The sequence below is a fragment of the Rhinolophus sinicus genome, chromosome 14 (assembly GCF_057876585.1).
Source record: "Rhinolophus sinicus isolate RSI-liver-muscle chromosome 14, RSI-T2T, whole genome shotgun sequence".
Taxonomy (NCBI): Eukaryota; Metazoa; Chordata; class Mammalia; order Chiroptera; family Rhinolophidae; genus Rhinolophus; species Rhinolophus sinicus.
Genome location: NC_142514.1, coordinates 12,913,022 through 12,928,338, shown reverse-complemented (window position 1 = coordinate 12,928,338; position 15,317 = coordinate 12,913,022). Strand labels below are relative to the sequence as shown.

The following is a 15,317-nucleotide window of genomic DNA, read 5'->3' as shown; positions in this document are numbered from 1 at the left end:
AGCTGGAAATGCCCCGACGCACACAGAAAAAGCCCCGAGCCTGCTTCCTCTAGCCAGAGTAGGAAGGGGGCAGCCTGGCAAGACAAACATTTTAGAAAATAACTGCTGTACTCCAAACTACAGAATAAAAACTGTGACCCCATTCCCCCTGCGCCCAATTTCACAATGACCCATGCCAGCCAATGCTGAGTGGGGAGTCTAGACTTCCAGCCTTGCCAGGCCGTAAGCACCCCACCCTCCTGATGGAGTGGTTCCAGAAAGGCTGAGTAGGGAGCTGGACCTTTCACCCCCACCAGGCAGTAATGAGGTCTCCTACCCCCTGCCCTGCGATGTCAGTGACCACATGGCAGACAGGACTCCTACCCCCACTCGCAGTAACGAGGAGCCCTTTCCCTTTCCCACTTGGGTGGCGTCGGGAGGTTCACCGCACCATGGTGTCAGCGAGGCCACGGCGGGAGCAGTAAGGAAACGATCCTAACCTCCTGGCCAGGGAGGCATCAGTGGTGGCCTAACGGGGAGACGGGGTTCCTTCCCCACTGGGCAGTAACGAGGCCCAGGGCACTGTCAGATCACGAGTCTCATAATAACTAAAATGTTCAGGTTTTAATGAAATCACTTGTTATTCCAAGAACCAGGAAGGTCTCAAACAATGAAAAAAGACAATAAATGCCAATCCTGAGATGACAGGTTACAATTATCTAACACAGATTTTAAAGCCGCCATTATAAAATGCATCAATAAATAACTACAAAGAGCGGGTGTCAGGAACCTGTGGGACTAGCACAAATGACCTAACAATGTTGAGTCCTGGAAGGAGAGGAGAAACAGGGCAGGCTGGAAAAGTGCTCAAGGAAATCATGGGCGGAAACTTCCCATATTTGACAAGATATAAACCTACAGATTACGAGTGAAATGAGCTCCAGACAGGATAAACACCCCAAAAGTCACCAAGACACACTCTAATCAAACTTCTGAAAATTGAAGACAAAAAAATCGCAAGAGAAGAGAATGAGAAATGGTTTAGAGGAAAGAATTCAAATGACAGATTTCTCATCAGAAAAAACATGAAGGTTACAAGGAATTGGCACATTTTTTTTCAAGTGCTGAAAAGAACCATCAATCCAGATATGGTATTAGGTGACAAAAATAGCTTTTTAGGGGGATAATGGCATTGTACGTATGTAAGAAATTGTCTATTATTATTACACAAGCACACTGAAGTATGTTGGGACCACTAGTGTCTCCAATACAATGTTGAATGTAAGTGGTGAGAGCAAACCTCATTGCTGGTTCCCCATCTTAGGAGGAAAGCCTTTTCGTTATTAAATATTAGCTGTATGTTTTTTTGTATATGCCTTTTGTCAGTTTGAAGAAATTCCCTTCTGTTTGCTGAGAGTTCTTTTTGTTCTTCATAAACGATTATTAAATCTTGTTAAATGGTTTTCTCACATCTATTGAAATGACCATATAGGTTTTATTTTCTGGTCTGTGAGTATAGTCGATTCTATTGACTGATTTTCAAATATAAAGCCACCCAGTATTCCTGGTATGCACCCCACTGAGTCATGATGTATAATCCTTTTTTATATACGACTGTATTTGATTTGCTAAAGGATTTTGTGTCTAGGTTCACTGGTGTGGTTTTGCTGAGTCCTATGGTAGATTTAATGTCATAAAAACTTAGTGATCTTTTTTTGGAAGGTTCAAAATGTGACTGTCTTGTATTTGCCCACGTTTACCATTGCCAGCATGCTTCCTTTTTCGTGTGTGCACTGAGGGCCAGGGGACAGAAGCCCTGGTGGCTGCTCCTTCCCTACAGCTGCACAGCCACGGCCATGGCCACGCAGCAGCCAGTGCTGGAAGCTGGCTCCTGAGGCGAACAAAGGGCACCGTAGGGATCCAATCAAAAGCCCAAATCCAAAGGCCTTTTTTCTGAAAAAGTCCCTTTGCCATCACAGGGAAACACCCTGCAGACAAAGTTTTATTCTTTACAGAAGAGTCTGTGCCTTTCGCCCCCCACCTGTCTTCATCCACAGCACAATAACCAGCTGGTCCCCCAAGAGGGGCAGTGGCAGTGGCAGTCCCGTGTGTTCCAGTCAAGACGAGGCCTGGAAAGGGCTGGGAGGCCCAGGCCGAGGTACCCGTCAGTCATCGTCTTGTTCCTCCGATTCTTCTTCCGACTGGGGGGCGCTCTCTGGCAAGTCATCTCCCATCTGCTGGAACCTTCCAGACTGTGCATCCCACATGTATTTGATGGTCACCTTGAATTCAGCCATCTCATATCCGAAAAGCTTCTGCAAGAGAGGCCAAGGAACCAAGAGTGAGGAGGAGCAAGTATGATTAGGAGTCTGCGGTAACCCCCCCTCCACACACACCCCAACCGCCTGCAGATGGCTGGGAGGGCCGGACTCACCAGGACGCGGGCCTGCTCTGGGGTCAGCACGTCGCCCTCCTTGCACACCTCATAGTCGGACAGCAGGGTCACCACACCTGCAGAGAGGGAGGGGCCACCACACAGTTATCTCTGGCACAGCTTTCTGTCCGCTGCCCAGAGCTGGGAGGGATCCGTTTGGCCACCTGTCCCCCCCACCAGTCCAGTACACGCTGGGGCAGGGATTCAGCAACAGCATTCAGCTGCCTGTGACGGTGTTCGGGGTACAGTGACCACCTCCCTCTGTCCCTGAAGTGCTGTATTCTGGCTGTAAGTTACTGTCTACATTCACCCCAGTGATCAGGCGGGCACTCTCAGCCCCCCTTTCTCAGGAGAAAATGGAGGCTGGCAGACGTAACCTGCTCAGCCAGAAAGGGGAGAGGGGCCCTGTCGGGCTTGGGAGCCTGTGCTCTTGGCCGCTAAGCTGTGACCTTGCAGCTCCAGGGATTTCCCCGTACCTCTCTTGAGGGCAGTGGGCAGGCCCAGCTGCCTCAGCTGGGGCTCCATGGAGTGGGGGAACTGCTCCAGGGGCCCTGGGTCCAGGCTCACGGTGAAAGTTGCTTTGTTTCCAGCGCGGGCGTAGTCCATTTCTGTGTATTTCGTGAACCACCTTAGGGGAAAGAGAAGTGGTAGGAGGGGAGACTGGGCCACACACAGCCCCCTGAAGCCAGGCTCCCCCTGGGCCTTCCCTCCCTTTCCAGCATCTCAGCTGCTAGCGGCAGCCAGCCCGGAGCACAGTACTGGAGAGGACTCAGTACCAGGGTTCTAGAAACTGCTTCTTACTTGATGCCTCCACTGTACAAAGTCCCCAGCGTCCTCACCAACCTTTAGACACCCCTCAAAAACACTCACTCGTTCACTTCCTCCTTAGTGCGATTGGTGAAAAGGAGACCAACCTCACCCCTCAACTTCTTGCTGACCTAAAGAACAAAAGCGGGGTTGGTTTGGTCACATTAGAGCAGTGACTTTCAACCGGGGACAGTTTTGCCCCCTTACCCCCCAACACTTGGCAACATCTAGAGACAGTTTTGGTTGTCACAGCTGGGTGTGTGCCCGCCTGCACACTACTCTCTGGGTCAGGAGGTTGAAGGGGAACCGGAGCTTTAAGCCAGGAGGGCTGTCCTGACCCCCAGGCTGGCCAGATGGCGGGAGCGTGTGTCCTGTGACGGCGGCAGGCGGGAAGACGGCTTGGCCGTGCCCTCCAGGTGAGGGCCACACTCACCTGATGCAGGTTGTCTTTGTACTCGTCAGACGGGCTTCGACCCAGGGCCACCATCATCACTTTGTTTTTGCCAAAGAACATCCTACAGAGAAGAGGGGTCCGTGAAAGAAGTGCCCTGTCCAGCCTTGCCTCCCGTTAAGTGGAAACCAGTTGCAGTTCTCAGGAGCCGCGCCAGGCCCAGGCTGTTTTGTAGCTGGAGGCATGGCAGCGGCTCCCTCCTCTTCCACAAAGCTCTGCCCCCTCTGTCTCCAGCCCAGGGTCCCTTTCACTGTTTTCCTGCCCAGAGACCCTGACATTCACAATGTTTTGTCTAACACCACGAGTGTTATGTGCTAATCTGCCTGCCTCATCTGAATGTTTGGAACAGGCCCATTTCTTGGTCTGAACCAGAGCTGGCTCAGCAAGAGACGACCAGAGCCACTCGTATTGTCATAGTTCCAGCCGAGGACAGGTACTTGCCACACGGCTTGGGCAGCCTGCTCTTGGGTCAGCATTGCATCCTGGAGCACATAATGACATCCTAAAACAGCACATAATGACATTCTAGAACTGACACGATGTTCCTAAACGGACCAGACCCCAGGGGAAAGGGAGCCCCTTCTCCTGGAGGGGTCACTGCTCAAACATACCCTGAGCACCTACCAAGTCCTGCTCCACAGGGACACCGTGTGAAGAGCAGCTGTAACAGGTAAAAAGAACCTTCGGTGGGGGAGTGGCACTTTGTCCCTATTAACCTGCCATCTGTGACCCAGGTACCCCAGGGGCAGCAGCTGCCACGTGCCCGACTGAGAACAGCCTCGCCCTTCCCCCTGCCTGCTCACCGGCTGTGCTTCCAGGCATTCCGGATGTCCTTCAGCTTGGTATTCCTCATGTTGGCCACGGAGAAGATGAAGAGGTACTTGTACGTGTCCACACATTTCCGAAGCTGTGGAACAAGTCGCGGGGCTCTGGAGTTCAAGGGGCACCAGGATTGGGCAATACGCTAGCCTCCGATGGGCAAGGATAGCTCTAGGTAACTTACAACTGTGGAAGGTTAGAGCTGGAGTCCTCTAAGACAGGGTCCCGATGAATAGGGGCTCCCCTGGGCCAAAGAAGGGGTGATTTCAAAGTGCCCGGGAAGCTGAGCCACGGGTTAGGATCCCATGGTCTCTGACTGACCTGCGGCCTGTTCTCTTTGCTTTGTCTGTTAGTTGTTGATAACCCAGAAACTCTTAGCTACACTAGGAAGGCACCTCCTAAATGAAACAATTGAATCCTCATTATTTATTCACATGGGCACACAGTTCAATGGTCCTACTCTGCCCACACTGCTGGCCACAGCCATGATGAGGTGGCCTCAAGGAAACAATCGTTATGCAGGAGGAGACTCCCTTTTATCCAGCCTACAGCCCCGAAGCGGTGCAAACAGTGGGTTGGCGCATTTACCCACGTCTGCTAACTCCCAGACGTTTTACATTGGGCAGGCTAACCAATCCTTGTAAGCTTCAGTTACCCAACTGCAAAACAGGGCTAATGTCACCTCATGTGTGAGGATGGAGTGGAATGATACGTGTGGACTGCAGCACAGTGCAGGGCACAGAGGAAGGGCTCCGCCCAAGCTGGAAATCATCACTATGGGAGTTGTACTGGTGCTGCCACTGGAGGAAAAAGGGCTGTTCAGCAGCCTTTTTTTTAAAACAGTATGTTTCCCTAACATACAGTCCTATATACACCTTTATAAACCAAACACAAATTCTGGAAACAGCCCTTACCTCTTCTATCAGGTTCTGTTTCAGTTCCAAGCCTTTCTTGGCAGTTTTGGTTAAGGAAACTAATACAAAGAAGAAAAAGGAGAGATGATGAGAGACAAATATGGATGTCCTGGAGACTCATTTCCTTCTTGCCTTTTGGTAGTCCGGCTGGACCAAGCCCGTCTGAGAGGCAGCCAGACTATCCCCAGGGTCCTCAGAGCGCCTACTTTCTGATGTTTCTAAGCCTGGAGATCCTTTGAGATATTTCCTGTTACTCAGACAAACAGGGTGTTCCTCAGAACCTTCTTAGTTTAGCTTAAACATCTGCACTGAGGTGTGGAGGTGGGGCTTGTTCCTGCTCGAGGGAATGCTTTCAGTGGCAGTGCTAGTCTGCTGGCTGAGGCAGGTCTCCTTCCGCTTTCAGCCATGGTGCACAGAGCCCATCTATGGATGGCCTCTGCTGTGGAATGATGAGCCTGGGGACTCTCTTCTCTGCTACATCCTGTTTTGCACTCAAGGATGCAGTAATGCCACTTTGGAGAGGGACAAGCACCTATACTATAACAAAAGCTAGGGCCTAATTTGCCTCTTATCCGGAAGGGTTTGGATTTGTCAGATCTCATCAGGGCTCCTTCCATAGAACCCACGAACACTGAACAGCATCAAATGCAAAACCCCGGGTGCCTCCAGGAAACGGCCACCTCTCAGTCATCCAGCCTGGCGTTTAGTTCCTCCTCAAAAGGCATATATACAGAAAGGTAATCACGCCACTCAGAGGCAAATGCAGGACAGGAGGGCAAACAAAAGAGTTGTCCGTTTCCTATCACTTCCGCTGCTACAGCTGTGAGCCAAGCCTCTGTGAGCCAAGCATCACCCTCCGTTGGATTACTGCTCTTGATGCTTCCATCCTTGCCTCCACTTCACCCAGTCCATTCTCAACATGGCAACTAAGGTGATATTTTAAAAGTAAAGTCAAACCGTATCATTCTTCTGCTCAAGCTCTCAGATGCCTACCCATTTCACTGGGATGTGAAAGCCATTTCCTTGCAAAGGTCCTAAAAGTCCTGCCCACCCTGCAACCCCCCAACTCTGCTTCTGCCACACTAGTCTCTTGGCCCAGAACGTATCAAACATGCCCCCACTTCAGCCCCTTTGCCTTTGTGTTCCCTCTCCTTGGAACACCCTTCTCCAGATAACGCCATAGGTGGCTCACTTCCTTTCCTCAGGTGTCTGCTCATTTGCCACTTCATCGAAGACCTCTGGTCATGCACATCACCTCCCTCACTTTTACTCCATGGGATTCATCACCATCTGACTTTAGTCAGTCAATTTTTGGTGTTTCGGTGGGATATACTTCCCATGACTAAAATGTTAAGCTCGATGAAGGCTCTAAGCCTTCCTTGTTGTAACTGCTTTATCCTTCTATGCCTAGAGAGTGCCAGGCCCCTAAATATTTGTGGATATAATACTAAATACTAAACAGTCCGGGGGAGAGAGACGCCACCATAGTGAAGAATACTCTCTTAGGAGGTGCTCTATAAACTGACCACTCAGAGTCAGCCAGATGAAAATCGGAGCACACGCATGCCAGGTAGCAGGGACTGCAAGTACAAAGAGCCAGGCACGGGAATGAGCTTGTGCTAGAGAAAGGGACAGGCGACCAGGTGGCGAGAGCGCAGAGTGCTGAGGGAAATGGGCTGAGGTGGGAAAGACGGGCCAAGGCGACATCGGGCGCAGCCTGGGTGCTCGGAAGCTGTTTCCCGGCCCAGAAGGCCTCGGAAGAGCACTCGAAGCCGGGAAAACCAGTCTCCGCTCCCTTAACACGACCAGGCTCCAGCTCCCTCTGCCTGGCGTGCTCCCGCCGCTAGCGACCAGCAAGCCCGCGGAGCTCCTCACGGAGGTCCCGGCGTCCCATCCTGTGCCCCATACCCGCGTCGCAGCCGGTGGGGTCCTAACCGGGTCCCAACGGCCCCTTCACCCACCTTTCTTGTCGCGCTTGGATTTGGGCATCTCGCTGCAACCACGTGCGGCGGAAGGCGGTGTTGTCGGCTAGGACCCCGGCGGCGCGGGGGCCTCTGGGATGGCCCTCGAGAGCTGCCCTCGTGCGTGCCTGACCCAATTTGCGGTGCGGCCCGCTTCTCCCCGCCTGGCTTCCACCCGCGCTCTTCCTCACGTTTGCAGGTGGACGCTCAGCACGTTCGGAAGCCTCCACCTCCTGGGCGCCCCACCGAGGGGGTTTGTATGTGGTCCCAACTCCGTGGTTCCGCGGAGGCGGAGCCTGCGGCGCGGTGCATGCCGGGCCGTCGGCGGGCGGGCCCGGGGTCCTGTCATGGCGGCGACGGCGGCTTCCCGGTTCTGGCTTTGGGCTGCATTGCTGATTCCTGCGGCAGCCGTGTACGAAGACCAAGTCGGCAAGTTTGATTGGTGAGTCCGTGCGGGACCTCTTCGGGAAATAGGTGGCTATTTTCCCAGTACCCGTCTTCTGCCTGCTACAGGGCGGGCGGTTACCATGCAGCACGACCGTCTAGGCTACATAACGTGCAGGGCTCGGTGCAAAAACAAAATGTGGGACCCTTTTTCAAAAGCTGAAAGTCTTTAGATGGGACAGCAGAGCATTAAACCAAACGTTGGTGGCCCTTCTAAGACGCAGCATGCGACTGTACAGGTCATAAGCCCCTGAAGCTGGCCTTGACATTCAGGCAGGCTTGGGGTTCTGGTCAGAGATCTCTGTTGCCTCCCCCCCCCGTCAGGCCCCATTTTTGGGACTGTCAGGTTTCTGATCTGCATATGAGAGGTCGACAGCCCTCAGTGAACTCTCATTCCTCCTCGAATTGGCATGTTTTCTCTTGGGCATGTGTGGAGTCTTGGGTGTTACTATGAGTCCTAAACTAAGTCCTGTTTCTCCTCCCTTCCAGCCCCGGCTCTGGGTTCAGAACAGGGGCTCACAAGTCTCACATCACCCAGGGCGTCCCATTCATGGAGGTGCCATTCACTTAGTCACTCACTCCCTCACCTGCCGTCCCACACCTTCCTTAAGGCCTTGCTTTTGTTTGAATCTGAATTTTGCCACTAAAGAGTTGTGTAATTTTGGGAAAGTGACTTAACCACTCTGCCATGGTTTCTTTTTCTGTAAAATGATTTGCTAAGACTGGTCCATTATCTCCTACAGTTGTTGTAAGGATGAGTGAGACAATTCCCTTAACACAATGCCTGGCTCATTGAGTGCAATCAGTACAGTACTCATTATTATTACTATTCAGGGAACATTTTAACATTCAGAGCCCAGCTGAGATATCTCCTCCTCTTTGAAGTCTTTTTGTATCCGGCAAATTACCGTGTTTCCCCAAAAATAACACCTAGCTGGACAATCAGCTCCAATGTGTCTTTTGGAGCAAAAATTAATATAAGACTCGGTATTATATTATACCTGGCATTATATTATATATTATGTAAGACCCGATGTTACATTATATTATGTTATGTTATATTATATCACATATTATATAAGACCGGCTCTTATGTTAACTTTTGCTCCAAAAGACGCATTAGAGCTGATTGTCCACCTAGATCTTATTTTCAGGGAAACACGGTAATTCACTTATTTGTTGAGTGTCTGTAGTGGGTCATTGGTTGTTCTAGGTGCTGGGAGTACTGAGATGTGAAGGAGCTCATGGGGCAGATATACAGTACGTCCTCACTTAATGTCATCAATAGGTTCTGCGACTTTAAACAAAACGACAGACATCCAAACCAATTTTACTGTAGGCTAATTGATATAAACAAGAGTTGAGTCCCTAGGGCAAATCATTATAATGGAACGATGTTATTCAAGGACCTGCTGTTTAAGTGTGTGATATAAGATGGTATGACAAATGCAACATAAGTCATATTTTTAATGATGTAGGGAAAGGCTTACGATGTAATATGTATGTATTGCACATATACAGCATATTTGGTATGAGTCCAATTAACAGAATACTAGGTATATGAAATTTACAAATTGAAAAATACAAAAAAATACACCAAAACATTAAAAAGTTTATGGTGGTGGTATTTTAGGCATTTTTGATTTTTTTCATACTTTTATGCATAAGTAGGCATTATTTTTATAGTCCAGACAAAAGTTAGTTATCTTAAAAGAGCGTGGGATTTAGAGTCAGTAGGTCTTACTTTCACATTCTAGTTCTGGCAGTAATTCGTTGACTTCAGTGGACTTTGGTTAATTACCTGTAAAATGAGAGTAATAATATTTGTCCTGCATGTCATAGAGTGTTCAGTGGATGCAGTGAGAATAAAGTATGCGGAAATACAGGTAGAAACTGTCAAATGTCATATAAGCCTATCTTTCTACTACCAGCTCAGTTTCTTCTTTAAAAAAAAAATTAGACCAAACAACATCATGACAAAAGAAGTTCCGTGTAAATATCATGTGTTTAATTTGCTAGAGAATGCAGTACTTCATTAACAGCAATGTGGGAGCACCTCCTATGTACTCGGTAGTTGGCCATATGAAGCTAATTATCTTCTCTTTATGCTTAGAGTGTTGAAAGTGATAAGATATATTCCAAAGAAAGCATGAGCAATGGGTCACATGGATTCTGAATATGGAAAAGGCTGTAGAGAACAAAGGCCTGACCCAATCTATGGATTTTTGTTAGAAAATTTGCATAATTTTTTCTCCAGAGGTCCATGAAAATAGAAGGGAAAGTTGGATTGTATGTTTATGGACAACAGGATTTATGTCTCTTCCCTCATGTGTACTATGAGCACCTAGTCCCACTATTAATGCAGAGAGGACTGTAACGTTTGTTGTAGTGGGATTTAGGCCAGGTGCTCTTCTGGGTATCACTTTTCTTGAGATAAATATGTGCTTGCATTTAGAAGGAAGACTTGCATTTCTCATCTGTTAGGTATATTCTCTCTTCTTGTTCCCTTTGCTTCTGACTCCATTGCATAGATCTCTTGCTTTTGGTCAGATCTCCTCATTAGCAAACATTTCTCCTACCACCCAAGGTAGGTATGAAGATGATAACCTCATGTATTTGTGCAGTGTCTTTTTTCAAAGCATTTTGTGCAGTGATGCTTTTGGCCCCTTACGTTTCCCTGTTCTCTTTTCTTTAGGAGACAGCAGTATGTTGGGAAGCTCAAATTTGCTTCCTTGGAATTTTCCCCTGGATCCAAGAAGTTGGTTGTGGCCACAGAGAAGAATGTGATTGCAGCATTAAATTCTCGGACTGGGGAGATCTGTGAGTGAATTATGTAGACCAGTTAGCTCGGCATGGAATGGCTGACCATAGTGAAGCCAGAATGGCTTGTGTGGCTTGTGAAGTCTGCCCGGCTGGTTCCCCAGTTAGGGAAGTCAGCCAAAAGATGTCATCTCTTACTGGATTCTGACCTTTTTTTTAGTCTTGTCATTTAATCCCGTAACTGGCCTTTGTAGTTTATTCCCTCAGCCCAAGTCCTGAGTGTTCTTAAATAAGATATTGCTGCAAAAAACATGTGATTCTATTTTGCACTAAAGGTTTGGATGCCTCCCCTCTTCCCCCTTTACTTTACTGCTTTTATAGATGTTTTTTAGGCACTAAAATCATGGATAGGTAATTTATAATCACTATTTTTTCCTGTGAATCACATTGGATTTTGTTAATTTTGTCACTGTTCGTTTATATGTTTGATGGGGATTAGAAGGGCAGAGACCCCAGATTGGGACAGTAGCAGCTCCTCTCAACCCCTCCTCCCCTCATTACCCAGCGAGTGGGAGTGGATCGTTACGTTATTTGGAATCCTTCCTTCCCTTGAAATAAAATTGGACACTGCTGTGCAAACAAAGACTTCTTCAGTTCTCTCCTACCCGTCTTCTTGGATGCCTGTCTTCAGTTCATAGTAATGTCTGCCTCTTGTCTCTCAGTGTGGCGCCATGTCGACAAGGGCACGGCAGAAGGGGCTGTGGACGCCATGTTACTGTACGGACAGGGTAAGCAGAGTCCTGCTTTGTCTCTATCATGTGTCGGCTCCCTCTCCCCATTCCTTGGTTCCTTCCTTCTGCAGGGTCTGGTGGGGAATGGAGAAGGAAAGAACAGGTATACAAATAGCTCATACTTGCACTCATGCATCAGAGGTGAGGCCACTGCTCACAGGCCCTAGCAGGCTGCCGAGCACCAGTTTGGGAGTTGACGTCACCATGGTCTTTTCTCTTCCAGATGCAATCACTGTGTCCAACGGAGGTCGGATCATGCGTTCCTGGGAGACTAATATCGGGGGCCTGAACTGGGAGATTACCTTGGACAGTGGCAGGTAGGGGGGAAGACGCTGTGTTTTATCTGATGACCTTGGACAGTGGCAGGTAGAGGGGAAGATGCTGTGTTTTATCTTGATGACCTTGGACAGTGGCAGGTAGAGGGGAAGATGCTGTGTTTTGTCTTGGCTTTGTTCAAGGCTTTGCTGGAACACAGATCTTCATGGGCAGCAACTTTGGGCCTTTTGGCTTTTTCCCCAGGGACCACCACAGAGCCAAAGAGCCTCAAACACCCAGTTTTTGATGTTCTTGAGATAGTGGAACACATGTGTTTACTTAGCCAGCATTTATTGAGCATTTATTAGATGCAGACCTCTCAGCTAGATGCAGTGTTTGTACTTGACCATTTTTCCTAATCTTACCATGACTGGAGAGCTTTGCAATGTTCTAGATGTAAGAACATAATATAAAACTTTCAATTTTTTTTTTTAAATTATTTTTTTCAGTGACAGTTCACATTCAGTATTACTTTGTATTAGCTTCAGATGTACAGTATCGTGGTTAGACAGTTACATAATTTATGCAGTGATTCCCCCCACTTAGTCTAGTACCCCCTGGCCTATATATAGATAGTTGTTGCAACATTATTGACTACGTTCTCTATGCTGTACTTTACATCCCGTAAAACTGTCAGTGTTTTAATTTTACGTTTAGAGAACACCTTGAGCTACTGTTACCTCTGTTGGAGTTATTTGATAGTGTCCTTTGCATTAGCTTATAGACCTGCTGTGCAGTCAGAAAACACTTGGGGAGTCCCCAGGCAGTGGGAACACATTTACATAGGAGACAGTTTTTGTCGTCAAGGAACTCGTTGTCAGTCAAGGGAGGCAGGCATGTAGTCCAGTAATGACAGTACTGTCTGAAGGGTTGCCATGAAGTCCTGGGGGAAGGAGGGAACAACCTTAGGATAGTCAGGGGGTTCAGGGAAGCTGTCCTGCCCACTGGTTGAAAGTGTAGTTTCTCACGTCAGCTAACCAGAGGCAGAGCCAGGCTGAGGATTGGATGTGTCTGACCCCCACAGCCTGTGTTCTTCCCTGCTAAGCTGCAGTGGGAGTGTCCTGGATTGTCTCCTCTAGCCGGAGGCTTTGGAGGCCTGGGCAGTGCTCACCGCTGGACCTGTGCTCAGTTTCCAGGCACTTGGGCTGGTGGGCCTGCAGGAGTCAGTGAGATACATTGCGGTCCTGAAGAAGACCACTCTTGCCCTCCATCACCTCTCCAGTGGGCACCTAAAGTGGGTGGAACATCTCCCAGAAAGGTAAGCTGCCTTCCCACCAGGTGGTGGCTACCTGGGTCTGCTCTCTACAAGCCCCTCCTTCTCCTTTAGGATTGAAGTATTTGCTTTGGCCCGGGTTTGCCTTACGTTGTCACCAGGTGTAGTGTGCTGGGCTCATTAGATCGGCCTGAACTCAAGGGCTGTGCTACCTCTGGAGTTTCCTTTGCAGTGAGGGGAAAACTCTCAAACTTGGCACAAGAGCCAGTCAAGCAAGGGGCAAGGCTCACTCACTCGTGGTCAGACTCTAGGCTTTTTGACTTCTAGTTCAGGTTAGACTGAGCCTTTCATATTAAGTTAAGAATTAGAACAGCCCAAGAAGGCCCAGGGTAGGAGCTGAGTGAGGTTAGAGACGGTTTGCAGAGGTCCTGGTGGTGGGAAGCATTGAAGCTGGGAAGGAACAGGAGGGAGGGAGGAAAGGACAAGATCTGTTTCGACCACCTGTAGCTGTTTTCAAATTTTTAAGGTAGTGATCCAAAGCTCAGATTTCCGTGGGGCCCAGTGCATAGAGCTACCAGGTGGAATCCAGGAGCAAAGCAGGCCCAGTGTGGGCTCTTCGGAGCTGCAGTGTGCCTGGCCTACCTCGAGGGGGCAGCCTTACTCAGCTGATAGGTGCCCTGGAGGAATGTAGGGTAGGTCTAGTGTTGCCACATCTTACTTTTTAAGAAAAGCTGGAAATCGGATTTTTACATGTAAAATATCAGTTCTAAATGTGGACAACTAACTAAAAAAAGCCCAAAACACAACAAGCCAACTGTGTGAGCCAAACAAAACCAACTGGGGCTGCAAGTTTATGGCATCTGGCCAAGGACCCGGCAGCTTGGTTTTGGATGACCCCCTAGGATGGCCCTGGCCTGCGGCTAACACTGTTGCTCCCTGCTTTTCCTTTCCTTTCTCAGTGACAGCATCCATTACCAGATGGTCTATTCCTACGGCTCTGGGGTGGTGTGGGCCCTCGGTATTGTTCCCTTCAGCCACGTGAACATTGTCAGATTTAATGTGGAAGATGGAGAGATTGTGCAGCAGGTAAGGTCAGGCATCTGCCTGAGGAGCCGTGTGGATTGAGGGGCATAGGGAGAGCCCTTCTTTGCCCTGGGGACCAGGGAACTTGGCTGGGCAGATGCAAAAGCCATTTAAGGTCCCTGCTTCTGGGCACTTGGAGGCTGCCTTTTTCTCATCAAGTATTTAAAGCCCTCGCATTCACACATGGTGCTCTCCTGGGGTGGCTAAAAAAACTGCATAGATCTATTTGTTGCCTGCAAGTATAATATCTTGCAAGATAGTACCATAAAATAATGATAGAGAAACCACATGTGACAAATAAGAGAAATGCTTATCGCAAGTGGGGTATTAAAAATGATTTGGTATATTTTTCTAGTAACCAGAAAGAAAACATATTTTTCTCCAGCTTTGGAGCTTTCGGGAGGCTGGGGGGACAGGACTAACTCTTTGGAGCCAACGGTGAAGAACCATGTGTTTAGGGCCCTCCCCCCCCCGCCCCCCCCGGGGGGGATCTGGTGGTGACATTGCTGATAAGCTGAGAGGGAGTTGTTAAAAATCCTCACAGGCCTTCTGTTACGATGTCTTTCCCGTAGGTCAGGGTTGCGACTCCCTGGCTGCAGAGTCTCAGCGGAGCCTGTGGTGTGGTGGATGAGGCCGTCCTGGTTTGCCCTGACCCAAGTTCATGGTCCCTCCAGACTCTGGCCCTGGAGAACGAGTGGGAGTTGAGGCAGATCTCACTGCAGGTGAGAGGCTACCGCTGCTTCCCCGGCCCGAGGCATGGCTTTAGCCGCTTGGAAGAGTCTGCTAGTGGCACTGCCTCCTTCCTGCCTTGGCAGCTGTTGGCAGAAGGTCAGGCCTCTGGCTGAACTGGTGAAAGGGGAAGTGGGCCACGCTCCTCTCTGGAGAACCTGAATGGGAGCTGCTGGAGCCATGTGCCATGCCCTGGTTCCTTTCACTGGCCAAGTGGGGCAGAGGATGGAAGCCCGGGATGGAAAACCGACTTCTTGGCTTCTAGCCCTAACCTTCTTCCTCCTTGCCTCTCAGTCTCTCGGCTTGGAATTTGCAAGTGGATTCCAACCCCGGGTCCTGCCCACACAGCCCCACCCAGTGGATCCTTCTCGGGCGCAGTTCTTCCTGCACTTGTCCCCAAGCCACTATGCCCTGCTGCAGTACCGTCACGGAGTCCTGAGTCTGCTCAAAAACTTCCCACAGGTAATGCAGGCAGCATGGTTTGCCCGGGTTCAGGAGGAGCTAGCCAAGACACAGGCGCTAGAAACCCCTGCCTTTAAAACCAGACACATTGGCTCGAGCTAGAAGACATCTATTCATACGGGGTTCAAGAGGGGTTAGCCTGAGAGCAGAAATGG

General features: G+C 49.4%; 2 protein-coding genes across 8 annotated transcripts in view; one reads left to right on the top strand and one right to left on the bottom strand.

Moving 5' to 3' along the window:
• Positions 1 to 583: 583 nt before the first annotated feature.
• On the bottom strand, positions 584 to 7,447 carry MRTO4 (MRT4 homolog, ribosome maturation factor). The gene is made up of 8 exons (XM_088790278.1): positions 7,366 to 7,447; positions 5,405 to 5,463; positions 4,475 to 4,578; positions 3,654 to 3,735; positions 3,284 to 3,351; positions 2,890 to 3,041; positions 2,414 to 2,490; positions 584 to 2,294 (listed from the first exon to the last, which is right to left on the bottom strand). The coding sequence occupies exons 1-8, from the start codon at positions 7,391 to 7,393 to the stop codon at positions 2,145 to 2,147; spliced, it is 720 nt and encodes a 239-aa protein (XP_088646404.1). The 5' UTR covers positions 7,394 to 7,447; the 3' UTR covers positions 584 to 2,144.
• Positions 7,391 to 15,317, top strand: part of EMC1 (ER membrane protein complex subunit 1) — a 24,787-nt gene continuing 16,860 nt past the window's right edge. For 4 of the 7 annotated variants that reach the window (XM_088790271.1, XM_088790269.1, XM_088790266.1 and 1 more), the window contains exons 1-8: positions 7,392 to 7,807; positions 10,505 to 10,629; positions 11,292 to 11,357; positions 11,584 to 11,677; positions 12,805 to 12,933; positions 13,848 to 13,974; positions 14,544 to 14,693; positions 14,995 to 15,162. In XM_088790271.1, coding sequence (XP_088646397.1) covers positions 7,464 to 7,807; positions 10,505 to 10,629; positions 11,292 to 11,357; positions 11,584 to 11,677; positions 12,805 to 12,933; positions 13,848 to 13,974; positions 14,544 to 14,693; positions 14,995 to 15,162 — 1,203 coding nt within the window. In that variant the 5' untranslated portion in view covers positions 7,392 to 7,463. Of the gene's footprint in view, positions 7,808 to 10,504; positions 10,630 to 11,291; positions 11,358 to 11,583; positions 11,678 to 12,804; positions 12,934 to 13,847; positions 13,975 to 14,543; positions 14,694 to 14,994; positions 15,163 to 15,317 lie in introns of all 7 variants that reach the window. The other 3 variants (XM_088790270.1, XM_088790267.1, XM_088790265.1) reach the window with 1 other exon arrangement.

Excerpts from the sequence above, each read along its gene's own strand:
- MRTO4 (XM_088790278.1), bottom strand. The coding sequence starts at position 7,393 with ATGCCCAAATCCAAGCGCGACAAGAAAG. Across the intron at positions 3,352-3,653 it reads ACAAAGACAACCTGCATCAG|GTCAGCAAGAAGTTGAGGGG; the intron begins GTGAGTGTGGCC and ends TTTGTTCTTTAG. Across the intron at positions 2,491-2,889 it reads GCCCACTGCCCTCAAGAGAG|GTGTGGTGACCCTGCTGTCC; the intron begins GTACGGGGAAAT and ends CCCTCTCTGCAG.